At 33.5% G+C, this 17,626-nt stretch overlaps 1 protein-coding gene across 7 annotated transcripts in view; it reads left to right on the forward strand.

The window, feature by feature from the left end:
* KDM4C (lysine demethylase 4C) overlaps positions 1-17,626 on the forward strand; it is a 249,607-nt gene that overhangs the window by 174,392 nt on the left and 57,589 nt on the right. For 6 of the 7 annotated variants that reach the window (XM_062599330.1, XM_062599325.1, XM_062599331.1 and 3 more), the window contains exons 16-17: positions 3,612-3,667; positions 7,061-7,169. In XM_062599330.1, coding sequence (XP_062455314.1) covers positions 3,612-3,667; positions 7,061-7,169 — 165 coding nt within the window. The remainder of the gene's footprint in view (positions 1-3,611; positions 3,668-7,060; positions 7,170-17,626) is intronic. The other variant, XR_009961144.1, reaches the window with a different exon arrangement.

Raw genomic sequence — 17,626 nt, forward strand, 5'->3', positions numbered from 1 at the left:
AAGGAAAAGTGTCCAGACCAGGAACTACAATTATGGTTTGTATTATCAACAACAAAAAAAGTATTGTCTTCACTAAAAATCTAAAAGATGAAGGGAACACTAGTAGGATAACGCTTGTGAATTATATGGAAGTGGCCTAGTTTATATGGATACTGGAAGAAAGGATTTTCTTTTTTGATTCTAGAATGTTCTGGAGATTTTTAAGTGGATGAGCATTTTAAAATTGTCTAAAATGTAATTTAGACAAATGTAAAATAATATGTTTAAGAAGAAATCATTATTTAGTGCAAATACAAGTTACTGTGTGAAGGATTTGGGAAGCAACAGTGAGTAAGAAATTGGATAAGTTCAAAGCTGATGCTCTGTAACGAAGTTGGTAGCTATTCTGTTTTTTACACCTGGACAGAAGGCACAGATGGGTGCACAAATACTCTCATTTTCTGTAAGGGCATTGGTAACAATTGCTAATATACATCCGATTTAACTGCTGTCCATATCTGGTAAACCTGCACTAAGAACTACTGAATTTATTAAGCTTTTAATTTAAATTTAAGCCTTTCTAGGCATTATTTTCCCTGTGTTTTCATTGTCTGTGGTGTGGTTAAACTGGAGGTAAAGTAACAGCCATTTCAGGTGGATACAGGAGAATATTCTGCAGTGCATGGCTGAGTTGAGGAATAGATCTGATGGACTTTTAGTCTATGTGTCTTCCCGCCCAGGTTTGCTATGAACACTACTGACAATTTCTTGTTCTTAGAGCCTAAGTTATAATAGTCTATATCCCGCAGAAAAAAAAAAATTCTGTATTGCCTGGTCCTTACTATCTACTCATCAAAGATTTTTATAGGCTTTCTTTGAAAAGGAATGTGGTTAGGGAGTGAGGATTGTGTCTAATGTCTCTTGCAGTGTATAATTCTCAATTCTTTATTTTTGCAGTGGTTAGGAGATGAGAAATCTGCAAAGGAATTTATTTGTAATATCTTATATGGATTTTTTCCGTATGTTATTTTAGCTTAATTTTTTGTGGAACTTTTTTTTAGGGCCTTGGACTCTAGTTGCATCAACAACTTACAGAGCAAGGGATCACACTAAGTTTTTTCTTAGAAAAACGCTTAGTACAAGCAAAAAATGTTCACATTATTCAGGTATTGAATTTTAAAGTAAATTGGAATAAGAACATGAAACATGAATGTGAAATAGAGAAGCAGTCAATTAAAGGATTTTTTACAGCAAACATGAAGAAAGAGCTTCAATTAAAAAGAAGTGGAGGAGACTTTTACATCTGAATCATGAGCATGACTGCTGTTTTTGCCCCCACAAAAATATCTATTGAGTCAGACTTGTTCTCTCTTCTCCCGACAGATATTATTCTACATATGCATTGTAAGGTTCAAGTTCCTGCAGAACTGTAGATGAGTTTGGGATCAGTTTGTCAAAAAGTCCTGCATGGCTCCTTTTGCAGGAGATTGTGATATTTGCCTCTTCCTGTATGGCTGTTCCATTTTGGGTATTATCTTCTAAGCCAGTTAGTTCATTTACTTTGGTACTCTCATGTGGTCTAAGAGGAGCCTCCCATGTACTTTCACTGTTTTTATCTCCCACAGTCATATATAAAAATGAAAAACTTATTCTAGAGCATTGCTTTGATCAGTAGGTCTTGGAGCTTATTACAGTGGTGGGCGAGCTCTATTCATAAAGATAAAAAAAAAGGCTGGTAGCAGAAGACATGACCCGTTCCCTTAAGGTGTCAAATTTAGCCAAGGGAAGAACTGAGAAGGAGTTGATCTCTCCTCTGCTGGCCTCTAAGCAAGGTTCTAGGAACAGTAAATAAGAATGGAGAGGATGCAGTGTAGAATGGTTACTCCATGGTCATGCTAAGCAGTCCTCTGAATTCATGGGTAGGTGTGAAGAAGTCCTAGAGACTGTTTTGTGCCATAATTTCATGTATAAGTGTTTGCCTTTGAGAACTGAATGTTCATTTAGAATCTAATCCTTTTTTTCATTTCTTGTAGCACAATTTTTTTAACTACTTAAAAGTTATCTTTTGACTTAGATGACCTTCAAAGATAAAATACAAATTTTTCTCTGTGTGATGTGACCTCAAAGCTTCAAATTTTCCATGACTTTAGTGGTACTTTACTGGAAATAGTGCACTAAGCCCTTCATGTATTTAGTGGAATTTTTCTCGTATTGGAATCGGTTCATCATGAAGTGAATTCAAGTGCATAAAGCCTAAACAATGTGATTACTTAGCATCTAGTAGGAAAGCTTTTTTCTCACCCTTATGTAGTTCAGTAACTTCTCCACTTGGGTATTGCTTGTGAAACCAAAATACCGTATTCAGAATAAGGTAGTAGTGGTTTTTCACAGGGCTCTGTTAGGACAACACTTGAGAGTATACCTGCTTGCATGGCAGCAACACATTATTTTAGTGATGTCCAACACTTGAGAGTATACCTGCTTGCATGGCAGCAACACATTATTTTAGTGATGTCCAAAGAAGTACAACAAATGTAGTAAACAGATTTGAAGATAGGACTTTGAGGGAATTTAATTGCTTAAAGAAAAGTACAGCAAGAGGGTAGGATATCAGGAGAATCTGCAAGTATTTTAAAGATAAAAGAATGAAAAGAACTACTGTGTTCAGTAGTTCAACAGCATCATAGACTAATGATTTGAAACTAAAATAGGAATTGGTACATAAGACTTTATCTGACGTGAATCTAGAATTGTAGGAAGCTTGTTTTGATCTCTCTTTGCTTGTGCTTCTACAGAGAAGTACACATAAAATAAATAATAAATAAAAATAAATAAATAAAAAATAAATGTCAGTAAAAAGACTTTCCCATCCTTTTCAAGGGACAAAGTGGAGAGGTCATAGTCAGGGTAGAAGGGAATGAAGAAAGAGAGGAGAAGATTGGAAAATAAATAAGGTTGTGCATCTGTTTAAGGGCACAGTTTTAAGTAGGTATAGGAAAGCCCCTGTTTATTTGGCATTTTCTCTGGAACCACTGAAATATGCATTGCTGAGTACCCTGAAAGCAGATGGAGAGGGACTGAAGATCAAGGCAGTGAACTTATTCCACAGCAAAAGGATTTTTTGCACAAAGTGAAGTCACAACCTGCCCTGTACTCTGTAGGTTTATAAATTTGAGGGCTGTAAGGAGGAAGCAGCAGATATTCAAGGTATTTGAGTTGAATCGGTGGAGTATAAATCAAAGATTTCCCAGTAATTTTTATTAAGCTAATTATATGTTATCTCAATTTGTTTTAACTTAGTGCACTGCATGGTAGTTCCAGCCTTTCTGTTGTAGCACTGATTGAATACCCTTTCATTTGCTATGTCTTTTGGTAATTCTGACAGTTTGTTCAAGGGTAATACTTAAAATTTATTTTTGTTCAATTCTTTTGAGTTATTACTCTTTTTGTAAGAGTATTTGTGCTCTTTTTGTAAGAATATTTCTGTATTCTTTATATAAGGAAATGAAATGCTTAAAATGGCAGATTGTAAGCTAGTAATTAATTAACTATTTGCATATCCATAATGTCAGCTGAATAAAACTAAAGCCAGTCAGTGAAGGTCACTTGTTTCTGCACTATTTTTATTTTAGGAATGTTGTCTCTGCAATTTGAGAGGTGGTGCATTAAAGCAAACTACTGACAAGAAGTAAGTAATATATACTTCAAGATGGTATATACATTTTAAAAACTTTTTATTTACAGTCTATTCTCATATAAAGAACATTTGCAAATATTGTTACTTGATAGTGCCCATTTAAGTTGAATTATTGCAGAACTAAAGTTACTCTTATTGAAATGTGCCACTGACATTTATGAAAGTAGGTGTCAGAATACAGGTTTTTTTTGTTATTTGCACTGTCCCAGATTCCAAGCTGCTGGTCAGTTGGTAAAGAAGGCACATGAGAGCTCGCATGGGATTGTTTGCATGGGCAAGTCTTATCAAATAGTGAAGCATATTTTCTTCTTTAATCCTGAAGATCTCTGATTATATGTAATGTAATACCTCTAAACTGTTGTTAGAAGCAAATATTTTAAATCAATTAATCTGAATCATTTAAGAAATGATGCTAGATTTAAAGTGGTTTTTAATACATTTTTATCACACACTCTCAAAAGTAGTATTATTGCTGACATCATACTATTAACAGAATCAATATTTTTGTGTGCATTTTGATGATAGTACTGTACATGAAATAACCTTAAACAATAAAACAGAAAATGTTGCAGCTTAATATTTCTTCAAGCCCAGTAGTGGAACAGTTTATGCGTTCTGGATCTTTACATAATTAAGTGTTCTTTTTAACTACAATAGTATAATGCAGATGTCTTTTTTTTTTAACCTTTTGTGATGTACTGTGATTTACTGAGAATAAAGTGATAAGTTCAGTGATAAGAGATCATCTACCTGCAATATTTTTTACCACTTACCTGGAATAGCTATCAGTGATTTGGAAATGGTTGCCTAATTTTTTAAATTAGCCAGTGAATAGAAAGTTTTACTTGAAACTTACGAGCCAAATCTTATCTTCAAAAAATGTTGTTATCAAACTAAAGAATGTTTTGACCCATTCATTAAAATATTCAACTGCTTTTCAGTGTCACTTTAAACTGCCATAAACCATTATTTCCTACTTGCTTTTCTCATTAAAATAAAATAAAAGCAAGAAAGAGTCATCTGAGTAGAATTTAGGATTGTCCTTTTGATGCTTGCTGTTGATATTGCATGGTGAACCCTTGTAAACGCATCTTTTTTGTGCTTTACCTAAAATATTTCAGAAATATGCTTTGTAAGATTTATTCATAGGAAAATCCTCCAGAGAGGTTGAAGCAAGTGACTTTCTCTACATGATTATGCTTAAAGTCTTTGCTTTTGCATTATATCTCTCTATAGGTTTCTGTTACGGATTTCTGAAATGAGACTTCCGTAGAATTATTTCTACTCTTGCTTCCTGTTTCCATAACACATGACAGTTGCTATACAACACTGAGTCCCTGATCTGCACTTAATCCGGACCTTCATATCTCTTTGAGCATTACCTACTGTTCCAAACATGTATGAGTGTGTTGCAATTACATCTTTTTTTCCCCAAGAAATGTAAAATCCAACATAGATTTTCCCTTCTTTTTCTTCCTTCCCCTCTATTCTCTCTCTGATTAAAACACTGACTAAAGATGCAGGATGAGTATTACAGTTAAATCAGAAGTGGTTGATGGTATCGACTTTGGCACGTAGGAGAGCTGATATTCCTTCTTCCCAGGGGACACAGCACTTTTTCTGAATTCTAGTAAGTTGAGCATATCAAATCTATAAAAGCTTGAAATATAGATGGATTGAAGAGCTATTTTATTTACAACATTTCTGTCCACATAAACATTAGATGGTAAGACACATTGCAGTAAGGCACTGTACTTTTGTACTGAGGAAGGCAGCAATAAAAAGAAACAGTGTTAGTAAAAAATAAAAATCTGTAAGCAAGATTTTTTCTGTAAGTTGGAACATAGAATAGTCAGAATAATGGAATGATAGAGCTACAAGCTCTATCTGCTTTAATTTGGGCTGAGTAATATAATTTACTAATGGTTATTGTCATCTTTGCATACAGCTTTCTTATCACACTTTGGCTAATACAACCTCAACATCAGATGACAGTGGTGTGCCTGGTCCCTATACTTCTTTTTATACTCTTACAGATATTATTGTCAAATATGAGTGGTTGAAATAGCACCACTCTGTAGTGCAGGAAAGTGAAATGATTTCTACTTTGCTGTGTTGCCTCTTTTCACTTTTGGCTCCAACCCGCATTCCTTTGATCTGCTACGATGTTTATGTCATATATCTCTCTGAAGACCTACAGCAGGTGAAATGAGGCAAGAATATGGAGCTTGGAAAAATGAGCAAATGGAGTAATGAGATGAGATAAATAATGCAGGATAGTATGTTATAAAGCAAGCATTAGAGTTAAAGAATGGAAATATTCCTCTATCCCCCTTTCTTCAGATTTTAGGGAGTTCATTTCTGTCTTGTTATCTGCCTCCCCCTTACTCCACCAAATATTTTAGATGTAGCCTCAGAAAGCTACTTTTTCTTAATAAAAATTCTATTATCTTGGCTTTTACTTTTAGTTAATATGGTATGTACTTTACAACATGAATTATTCCATTGACTTTTTTGGGGGTCTCTATCTGAAGGGTAGAGCAGTGCTCCTTAATGAGAATAGAAGGCACATAGTGTAATCCTGATTCATCTGACAATCCACTTGAATTTGAATGGAAGTCTTGCATGTAGCACTAGTCCTAAGCACTTGTCAGGTGTTTTCACTAATTGCAAGGATCTAGTTCGTTTTGGGCATTTCAGGGATAGCAGCTTCTATGCTTTTGTGTATGGAAACAGAATGTCCTGATACTATACTATATATTATGCTTTGATAGATACATGATCTTGTGACCACGTGTGCTATTTAAGAATAGTTACTAAAATCTGAATAATGTTAACCCAAAATGCTATAGGTGATGAATTACTCACAAATGAAATGGCATGAACTATGTATGCATTCAGTTAACACAATTGCAAAAACTTCGTACTTCAAAAATCAAATAAACCAGCCAGCTAGAAAAATATAATAAAGCTCAGCCTGCAATAATATTTATACCAAGTTGTATTACTATTAAGATTCTTGAATATGTTTGAAAGAAGAGTAAGAAATCTTAGTAAGAAAACACCTGGAGTTGGTGACCTTGTACTGATAACTGGCAAGGGAAGGACTTTGGTATATTTCATTTAATAAACTAGTGTTAATAAACACTAGTTTTGCTTGTTATGGGGATCTTCTCTTTTCTGAAATGCAGTGACAATATTTCAAATAATTGCTAATGCTGCTTGAAGTTATCTTTTAAATTAATGCAGAACATAAAATAGACCTTAAATTTTAAATGAAAATAATGAAGGATAGATGTATATTACTGAGGGCTATTGTATTTCTTAATACGTGCATTTCTGTGTCTTCCTTTGGTGATATTCTTTACTTGTCACTTTCCACAGGTGGGCACATGTAATGTGTGCCATTGCCATCCCAGAAGTCAGATTTGGTAATGTTACAGAGCGTACACCAATAGACACAAGCAGAATACCTTTGCAAAGATTAAAATTGGTGAGTAGTAAGGCGGCATATATATACTTTGCTATCTGAAGATGTTCCTACTTTTGGAAATGTATTCCAAGTCTGAATTACGAATATTATTACTGGTTACAGAACACTAAACTGTTTCAGAGTAAGGAATAAATAAATTTGGTTTTATCAAGATTAGCCCATTGCTTTTAACTTTAATAAATGGCAATTCACTAACATTATTTACAGCCTTTGTAAGCAGCTGTTTGATAGAAAAGGTTTGAATCCACCATCCCCCAAAAGAACAACAACAAACTTGATACACGTCAGCTGTGAAAGTTTCACTTTTGAAGCTGTATTGTTGAGGAAGGTGCTAAAATGAAAATAGAAGAGAATATTCCACAGTAAATATTTTTGGTCTTTTTTTTTTGTTTTATTTTTACTGTGTGTTTTCACCTCAAGGAACTATTTATAAAAGTAAAATGATGAATGAATGACTTGTCAACTGGTAATCTGTACCATCAGGGCATTGAAAAATGTTCACAGAACAGATCACATTGTATACTGGACAAATAGACTATTTTTTGAGGCATTTTAAAGGATAGTGAGTATCATAAATACGAACGCATCAGCTTCAAACAATTACACTTTGTACCTCATTCCAGGTAACTACCATTCAGGAAGGTTGCTGTTTACTAGCAGAAAACAAGGAAAATTGCTTATTAAATAAAAGAGAATTTTTCTCACTGAATTAAATGAGGACTACTTAATTTAGCAGCATATGCCTCAATCTGATATCATCTGAGAGAAGGAAGGTGATCAGCTGCTAATTGGAAAAGTATAGGAAAATGACACTCATTTTTTTCATATTTCCAGAATGGTTCTTTATCTACTTTCCTTCATACTAGCCATTTTTACTACATCATTTTGAACTATTGAAACTTTAATTGTGTTTTCATTTCTTTCATTATGTTTTGTGTTTTGCCACTTATTACTCTTAATGTAGAGATGCAACCTTGACTGAATTAAATTTGTAACGTATCCTTCAAATAAGAATCTATTCAAAGAGATTTTTCAGTTTTGATTTTCGTATTTCCTTTGTTTAAATCTCGTAAATAGTATTTCACAGAATCACAGAATGGGTAAGGTTTGAAGGGACCTCTGGAGATCATCTAGTCTAACCCCCCTGCTCAAACAGGGTCACCTAGAGCATGTTAGACAGGGTTGCATCCAGGCGGGCTTTGAAAAATGTTGAAAGCTGCTTGATTACTTCCATAGTTTTCAAAAGTATTTCTGAATGCCATTTCAGGCTTTGCGTATTGCTAATATCTTTCCTGGAAGAAATGGAATCTGGTAAACGATCTGTCATCTTTTGCTCTACTTTCTTGCCTCAGAATATTGAAATCTTGGGTTTTCTTACAGCAATGAGTTCAGTACACCTTTTGTGTTTTTGTTTTGTTGTGAGATCTCTCAGAATTTTATTTTAACCCAGTGTCTTAATATTTTTGAAACAACCTCCAATTCTTCCCAATATGAAAATATGAACAATAGAAGCACTAAAAATTATTTTAATATGTTTTCACATATTTTTTTGAAGATCTTAAACCCTTGCAGTCTTTCAATGCAGTCACTGCAGTGATTGCAGTCACTCGTCTGGTTGGAAATTGTTAATTCAGAGGCTGAGACCACAGGAATGTTTAATTTACCAAGTTTTGAAATAGTTCTAATTGGAGTATCCAAGACTTGAAATATATGAGAGTACTAGGAATTTTCTGAAAAAGGCTTGAATTTATTTTAAATTATTGATTATGAATATGGAGCCAAAATGCAAAAAATCTGTGAAATTACATGATTTACTATTCATAGGTCGTACTGCTGAATATGAAGCAACTGTAGATCAATGATGATGTTAATCAGTTATTCATAACTGAAAGCTTTTTCTTCTGTTCTTTCCTGCAACTGATGTTGAAGGACTGATGAGAATTCTTAGTGTTTTTTCAGTTGTTGAAGACTGCTGTAATTTTTACATGATGTTGAGGTACTACGGACTATATTAATTTACATATACTGTTTTGGTCTCCAGTGAGTCCCTGAATATTTGGAAACTTAGTGCTTTCTTTCTTCAATTCTTTTTTTTTTTTTTTTTTTTTTTTTTAAGCAAAAGAGTTTTTATTTTGGGGTGCAATGAATGTTTTGATGAAGGAACTCAGATAAATACAAAAAAAAATGACAGCCAGGGTAATTTATAGTAGCGAGAAGTGTGGTATTGCTGCAGGTAGTGGGCAGCCTTGCAGTGAGGAAAAGCACTGTAATCTTGATTTGGCTAATCAAACCTTACTTTTCCAAGACTTAATTTCTTCCATTCAATTTGTAATCAATTATCTAGGCTTGTACTAGTTTAAAGGTAGTATACTGCTTGGCCACCTCAAAAGACTCTGTAATGGTATAATGGTTTAATTGTTTATTGACAAATACATGGTTATACCTTCAGTAAGAGACAAGAGAAAAATGTGAACATCTCTGGAAAAACAGAATCAGTGTGAGTGTGCTTTTTAGTTTTGGTGTTTGGCATTTTACTCTATTTTCTTGGTGCTTGTCTTTTATTTTTATGGGGTTTCTTTGCTGACAGGACCATAGTTTTGTATTGTCATGATTTCATAAGCATGTATTTTCAGATATTCATTTATAAAGTGAAAAAGGTTTTTTTTGATTAGATTCTTTTATCACGCTGGTTCATTCAAATACACCTAAGAGGAAAATCTGCAATGCTGGTTGAGTCCTTAACATCTCTAAGCCTACAGCAACAACATTCAGATTCTCAGATGTACATAAACAAGCGCTCTTTAGACATGCTGTGACTAGCTCTCTTTAAACAACATAAGTAAAGCTAAGTGAAGTACTGAGCATTTAGAAATGGCAGTGAAGATGATGCAATGAAACAAGAAACAATGAAATAAGAATATTGTTTGGTGAGAGAAAGGCTGACCTATTGTCAGTGAAAACATCTCTTTTTTTTTTTCTTTTTTCTGAGAAACAAATTGAGTGCTTAAGAAAAAAAGCTGCAATGAAAATTGAGAAATCTAGGCCTGCCAGAACTTTGCAGCAAACTGGAGATGAATATTTTTCTAAGAAGTATGTTTTATGCTAGAAAAAATGCAAGAAGACTTTTACTTTACATTCAGATCATTTTATGTGGAACTCTTTTCTACCTTTCTACTCCTAAGAAATGATGTTGTGGACTGTGCAGACTGTAACCCAATCAATAGATTGTGTACCCACTTTGTGGGTAAGAAACCAACTTTTCCTTTTCTGCCTTATCAGCCACACTGGGCAAAATTCTGTTAAATTTCACCTGTGAGTTCTGCCCAGGTAAGTTCAATTACGTGTTTATTTTGACTGTCTTCTGTCCAGCCATGAAGTGAAATATGTGTTTGCAAAGCTCACAAAATGAATAACTTAGCCAGAATAAAATCTCCCAATTAACATTATAGTATTTTGTTCATTTTTTAAAAAACTAATACTTAGCGGGGATTGCACAGATATCTTATGTATTTTCTCCAAATATTTTTAAAGGGCTGTGTAATAGATATTTTTCACAAATGATTTATCTTATTTCCTCAGAAACTGGGATCACAATTCTCTGAAGAGATTGCTCTCAGTAAGACTGTACATATGCCACCTCATTCCTAACACAAATGTTATCTTGCATTGAGCTTCCCTTCTCAACTATTACTAAACTTTTGATGCTACTGAATAATCATGATATTCTAATACCACTGACAGTGGTATTTCTATCTTGCAGAAGGCATGAAGAGTCGTATCCAAATTCATCTCCTTTCTTTCCATAGGAATTCTTCCTTTGCCTTACTTCTGATTATTTACTTATTCTCCACTGCTCCCCGCTGTCATATACTCTGTATTTTGGAGTAGCCAGCTGAGACTGATACTTTATAAAAGCATAATGAGAAACTCAGACTTTGACATTAACACTGGATTTCGATAAACTATTGAATCAAGTTAGTTTCCTTTTCCTTTGAAAGTTATAGGGCTTGCCAGTTCTGGTCTCCAGCAGCTAATTCCTATTTCACATCTTTGCTATTTCTTAGGACGGGGTATATTCATGTATCAGTCTCAACCTTTGAAAATCAAAGAGTGTACATTGCTTGAGCAAAGGAAGCTTTGTACATCGTTGATACTGATAACTCGTAAGTGATTCAATTTTAAAAAAGCTCGTAGGACTACCTTCAAAATGTTTGTCTTTCTGTAAAAGTTCGAGATAATAACAACTTTGTCAGTCTCTGCTTTTTAAAATTTGGGATATGTTTGGTTATTTTTTTAAATGAGTAGAAAACAAGAAAAAGAATATAAAAGGATAGGTTACATTTTAGTGTTGGAGAAACAACAACTAGATCTTACAGTGTTTGAGCAAATAGTTCTAGTCATTTTTAAACATTTTTCTTTCTCTCCCTGTCTCCTTTCTGCCACTGAAATAGTAAGATACCCAAATAAGCAGAACGTGTTCTATTTTCAGAGATCCTTAGAGTCTGATCTGACATTTTCACTAATGTAGTATGTACAAAGGAGTAGCAAAGGAAATAAAAAGTCAATGTTTTTCTTTTGACAAATTAAATAACATCTGTGCAAAGATGAACATATTGGTAGGCTGTTTTTATTGCCTCGTTGATAAGTATACTGATTGCTGTTAAATAGTTTTAATTCCCTAGACATTGTAGAATCAATGTTTTGTATCAATTTTTCTATTATTAAATATTCAGAATGTACTCATTTCTTCCAAAATAAAAATCAATATTTGCATTACGCTTACAGTAGCTCATAGCTTCAAAGTTATTTTTTACAGCCATTTCATATTTACAAGTTAATGGGTTCACTTAACCAATTTTATTTATGTTTTTGCTTTTATATAATGCCTAAATGTTTTCATCATTTCCCCAGCTCATTTCAGTGGGTTATGTGCTGTTTGCCATCATTGCTGAAAATTTATGTGACACATCGAAATGTTCATTAAAAATTAATTCCCTTATAAATGATTCCTTAATGCTGGTGGATAAAACAATTGTATATCAATTGAATACCTATTCATCGTATAGATATTCATCTTACAGATATATAAGATTTTGATTATTGTTTTGCATAGGGGAATTTTTAAAGAAAAGAATGTGGCACCTACTGTGTTGAATTAAGTTTGACCATGCCTTATATTTTAGGGGCATAGATGTAAATGGAATCTATTTGACTTTTCACATGAAAGCAAAAGGTGTCTCAGGTAACCTGGATGTACAGAACCACAGAAAGGATATAACCTGCAGTTTCTCTATTTTACCTCTGTGTGATGTGACTACACCTTCTCCTTTTCTCCCTCTCTCCCTCTCTCCTTTTTTTTTTTTTGTTTTTTTTTTTTTTTTTGGCCATTGAACTTGCAGGAGTGGAAAAATGAGACTCTACTGAACTCTTTTGTGAAAGTATTAGGCCTTCTTTCTTTCTTTCAGATTCACTGTAGATAATCATACCCATAAGAGATTCACTTTAAGTCCCAAGCTGTGTGAAATTTACTTTTGTGATTATATCCATAAAAACAGGAAACAAATATGTTTCATGTAGAATTCAGAGGCTTATGCATAGCTTTTGAAATGAAATGGCTGGAGGATGTACCCTACTGTATTACACAACTTAAACCCATATTTGTTTATCAGATAGAGTATGCTATCTGCTTTGCTGCCGACGGTAAGGGATGGTTTCTGTTCCAGTGATCTTATAGCCTCATCTCAGCAGACATACAAGTGAAAGGCAGTGCTGAAAATGGGCAATTTAAATACTATTTCAGGATAGTGAAAAAGTTAGAAGGGGACAAAATGGGAGACAGTTGGTAAAAATGTGATGGTATGGATGAAAGCCAATGAAATTTGTCGTAAGTGTATTTGGAGCATTTCAGTTGATAACAGCTTGGAACAAGTTTGTAATATGGAGAAAAGTTTATAGCATTCAGCTATCAACCTGGCCATAGTTAATGGTATCTCATAATTTATGCCCCAGAGCAGGTAAAGTTTAGACCTTTAGCTGGGTTTTATTTATTTATTTATTGGTTTGTTTGTTCCATTTGTCCCTAACTCATCAAAAGAAACCTGGGTGTAAATTCCTGCCTTTGAAAACTTCTGTCCTTGACTGTTTATATTTATGAGGCTCTGTGTTACAGAAAACAGATTGTGGATTCTTGGGGTTGTTGAAATCAGAGGTAAAACTGCATTTTAATTTGGAAAGGGAAGGGAAGGGAAGGAAAGGGAAGAACTTCTCCCTACGTCCCCCACAGTGTATTCTCTACTTTCAAAAGAATGTTAATTACTCGTCTCTAACTATAAATATGAACTGTAGTTACAGGAACAGGTCTCTGGATATAAAAAGCCAAACTAATCTCTCCAACAAAAAACCTGACTTTTAAAAAATATGAATTAAGTATTATCTTTCATTCTGTTTTAATAAAACATAAAACTTACATAAAAATAGAATTATATATAAACAGTTGCTAGTATATGGCCAACAAATATAAGCCAACAGGAATACTAAGCCTGGTTTCATTTACCCTTGTCAGACTTGTGACTTACAATGAACAGTAGACTTTGTAAATGAGAGTGTTTAAATGTTTCATCTGTTACAAAAGAAACACTTAAATAGAATCATTAGCATCTATTCCTAAGCATATATATTTAAAATGTCAACTCTAAAATCATGTTTTGAATAGAATACATATCAGCTCAATAGCAAGATATATTACCTGCCTTTGATATTGTCAGTGTTTTAAAAATGCTAGGGTATTGGATTGACTTTGTCCTTACACGCAGTCACTACAATGCTGTGCTGAAACATGCACATAATGTGCCTTTGTTTCTTTATCTGTAGAGCTTTTTCTGTAGAGCTATTATTTTTACATTTGAAATCCTATTTCTCCAACAAAATAGAGGTAGAAAATGAGTTTTCGAATAGCTGAAGTTGCCCTGAAGCTTTTGATGACCTCAAATTTGTATTTGACAAGTGAACCGAGTATAAGCACAAGTGTACTCAGAGTGAGGAACATTATCTTGAAAAGAAATTTACACTGTGATGATGACTGATCTACAAGTCTTTCAGTATCTGGCTGAGGCTATAAAGTTCTTTTTAGAAGCCTATACACTTTAAAATTTGCGCCTGAAGGCAAATAATAGTGAGCTTGAAAGCCAAAGATTATGGTTTTGAAAGCTACATCAATTCTGAAAATATGAAGGTTTCACTGTGGTATGCCAGCTGAAGAATGGAATCAAAGGAAAAATGTGTCTGAGCTTTTATAAGAATGAACAAATAGTCTCTTGCCTGTCATTCTATTTTAATGATGTATAAAACAAAAAAAAAAAAAAAAAAAAAAAAAAAAAGGCTTAAATATATTTGAGGACACTGCTTATCTTCTGAGTTCTAATTCATAATAAAATTTCTCTGTGAAACTACAGTAGGATAGTAGAACTGTTGCAACTGTGTTTGTGAAAGAGTAAGGAAGCACTTGCAGTGAAGTATACCAGTGTTGCTGTGTGTTCCTTGTAATATACAGAGGTATTGATTACTTTTCAGCATTTTCATGAATATGACTGGAAGGCCAGTTGAGGAGAATCATTATTAGTATGCATAAGCTCATGCATCAGGTAGGTAGTTGCACATATTCACAAAGATAAGGGGAGAAAAACAAACAGAAAACTTGAGATAGACTTGATAATGTTTTCAAATAGTTTTAAAACAGTTATTGAAGTAACTTTAACACTTTTTTCCGATTAAAAAAATGTTAAAGGTGATGCAATAATTATATAATGATGGTTAAAATGTACAGACTCTTTATTATCATGTACAAAGTAAAATTTGATATGCATATGTTAGTCACAGCCTTCTTAAGATTTTTAATAAGTAAAGTACACTGCTGACAATATAAAACTGTCATAGTATACTTATATATATATAAAAATATACTGTCAGAATAATTTGCTACAATGAAGAAATCTTACTGCAAACTGTCAAATTTCTATCACACAGCAGTACCAAGTCTTCAGAAAAATACGGAAAATGTTAGTTGTGTGTGACTACAAATACTGTTTTGAAGATTTAAACATGTTTGTGAGAGTGAAAGCAGAGAGTTTAAAATGTTAACCTGTCATCTGAATTTCCTTTTACTTGCAAAGAGGCAGAACCCTATGGAAAAGAAAATGGATTCTTATTACAAAAATACTTTGATTTTTTTTAAGGTTTAAATCATTAAAATTCTATAATGAACTACACATGTCTGATAGAGGGAGGCCTATTTTTGAGGCCTTCTCCATCTATATGATTTGTATTTTTATATAGATGAGGCCATGTGCATCAACACGCAAATGGACTTTAAAGCAGCATGTGTTTGAGAAAGCTAATTCATAAGTTCAACTGGCAGATATGTAGAAGTGAATGTTGTTTGAGAGCTAAATTAAATATTGTTTTGAATTAATTGAAAATCTTCAAGCTTATAGAATGATTTCATTTCATAATTTCATGATTTCATAATAGTCTAAATTTCTGTTATTAATAGAATGTTTTTTTTAAAAGGCTTTAGAATTAATGTCTTAATTTCTATTTTTGGTACTACTTGGATAAAAATGAGTATGAAAATAGCATTGCAGGTCTTGTCAAACGTGGAATACTTTCTGAGCTCCAATATGACAGCAAAATAACAACAGAATCACATTAGGATCATCACTTATCTAACTGATTTATTTTTAATCATTGAAAAAGATTTTTATAACAATCTAAATTTAAGAGATTATGAAACTGCTGAACTTACTTCCGTTTTCCTTTAAGTTCCTTCATACCTACATGATATAAAGAGAGCATCCACTTTCAAAAAAGATTTAAATAGGAACAATTGTATTTCTAACCAAAAGAACAAAAGGGCTTATGATTACAGGTCACACACAAGCTTAATGTTTTAGTGGATTTTATATGATAAATTTTATAATTAGACCAATAAAGGAGCAGATCCTGTCTGAGAGGGGAGAAGATGGATTTATTAAGTCACATTCTCCTTCTATGGTTATTCAGCTGAAAGTGCACGAAGTGTAATATTAGATATGTCAGTTTATGCCCTGATTCCCCTTCCTGTTTTCTCATTGATGGTGACACAGTTATTTATCACTCCGTCATACTTCTGTTCCTCTCAGTCAGTTATGCTGACTGTTCTATGGAGTTGATGTGTTTGAGGAGAAAACCATAAGAAATTACTAAATTAATTATTTGGAAATAATTGGAAATAATTGCATTTTCCAAATAGTTCGAAACTGAGCACAATGAGGATATTTACCTTTCAGAGGCTGAAGTTTGGATTTTAAGTGCTCGAAGACTATACTTTCTGCCATTTTCCTCTTTTAAAATTCTCTACCTCAAGGCAATGCTGCAGTGATTCTTGGAACATTATTGTCAGAGCTGTTCCCTGATGTGAAAAAAGTACAGTTCAGATTATAAGCTTGAGAAGCTGTCTACATGAGCAGATACTAGTTTCCCTTTAGGAAGCTGACTGTTAATTGAAATAATATTTATGAGGACTTACTGAAGAAATAAGTAGGTTGAACTGAGCAGAAAATGCTGTGAATTTGGAAGAACCCAAGTTGATTTTAAAGTACAAAGAGTCACCGCTGGATTGCTGCAAGGAAATACATTTTTTCCATTAGTGGAAATATTTCTCTGTGAGCTTTCTTTATATGCGGCTTCTAAGAGAAAGGATGAGAGATCTCTGCTGGAGATCATTTTTATTACAGGAAAAGATGTTCTGTTTTGTCCTTCTTTGTTCAGAATGTGTCTCTTGTAATGAGCATTTTTTTCATCCTTCTGTTTTGCATCCCATTGTTATCAGAGAAAGGTGTGGTCTTTTAGATAGCCACAACTTGAACAAAAAATTAGTGTCTTAAATTACAACAAAGAAAGAACAAAATTGTCTCTCTCTGAAGGAATGGCATATTCTCCTTTATACACGGAGTGATGTGGGATGATTTAACTGTGGTCTTCAGGAATGGCTGTATGTTGTTTTCATTCCCAGCAAACATTGCATCTATCTTGTCAGCTCTGAACTTAAGCAGCTTACTTGTTCCTTGCACCTTATCATAGCAAGGCACTTGGAAAGCTGAGAGACTATATTGTCCAAGGCTGACAAATATAAGTCATAGTGATATGTGTCAACACTATAATGATGGGTCTGCAGCCTACACCATCTTCTGATTTCTCCAGTAGCCTGTATGTTACATAGTGACATGAGATATGACAGAAACGTTTTAGTGGACAGCAGGTATAACATGATTAAACTCACATAAATTAATGTTAAATTCAAAAAACCAGTAATTAATATGTTAACTTTGTATTTCATAAAATCTAACTTCTTTATGAGACTTTGCACAGGAAGACTGTAAAAAATATCCTAAACTCAACTGGAAAAAATGGTATATTCTTCT

This window comes from Rhea pennata, chromosome Z (assembly GCF_028389875.1).
Source record: "Rhea pennata isolate bPtePen1 chromosome Z, bPtePen1.pri, whole genome shotgun sequence".
Lineage (NCBI taxonomy): Eukaryota > Metazoa > Chordata > Aves > Rheiformes > Rheidae > Rhea > Rhea pennata.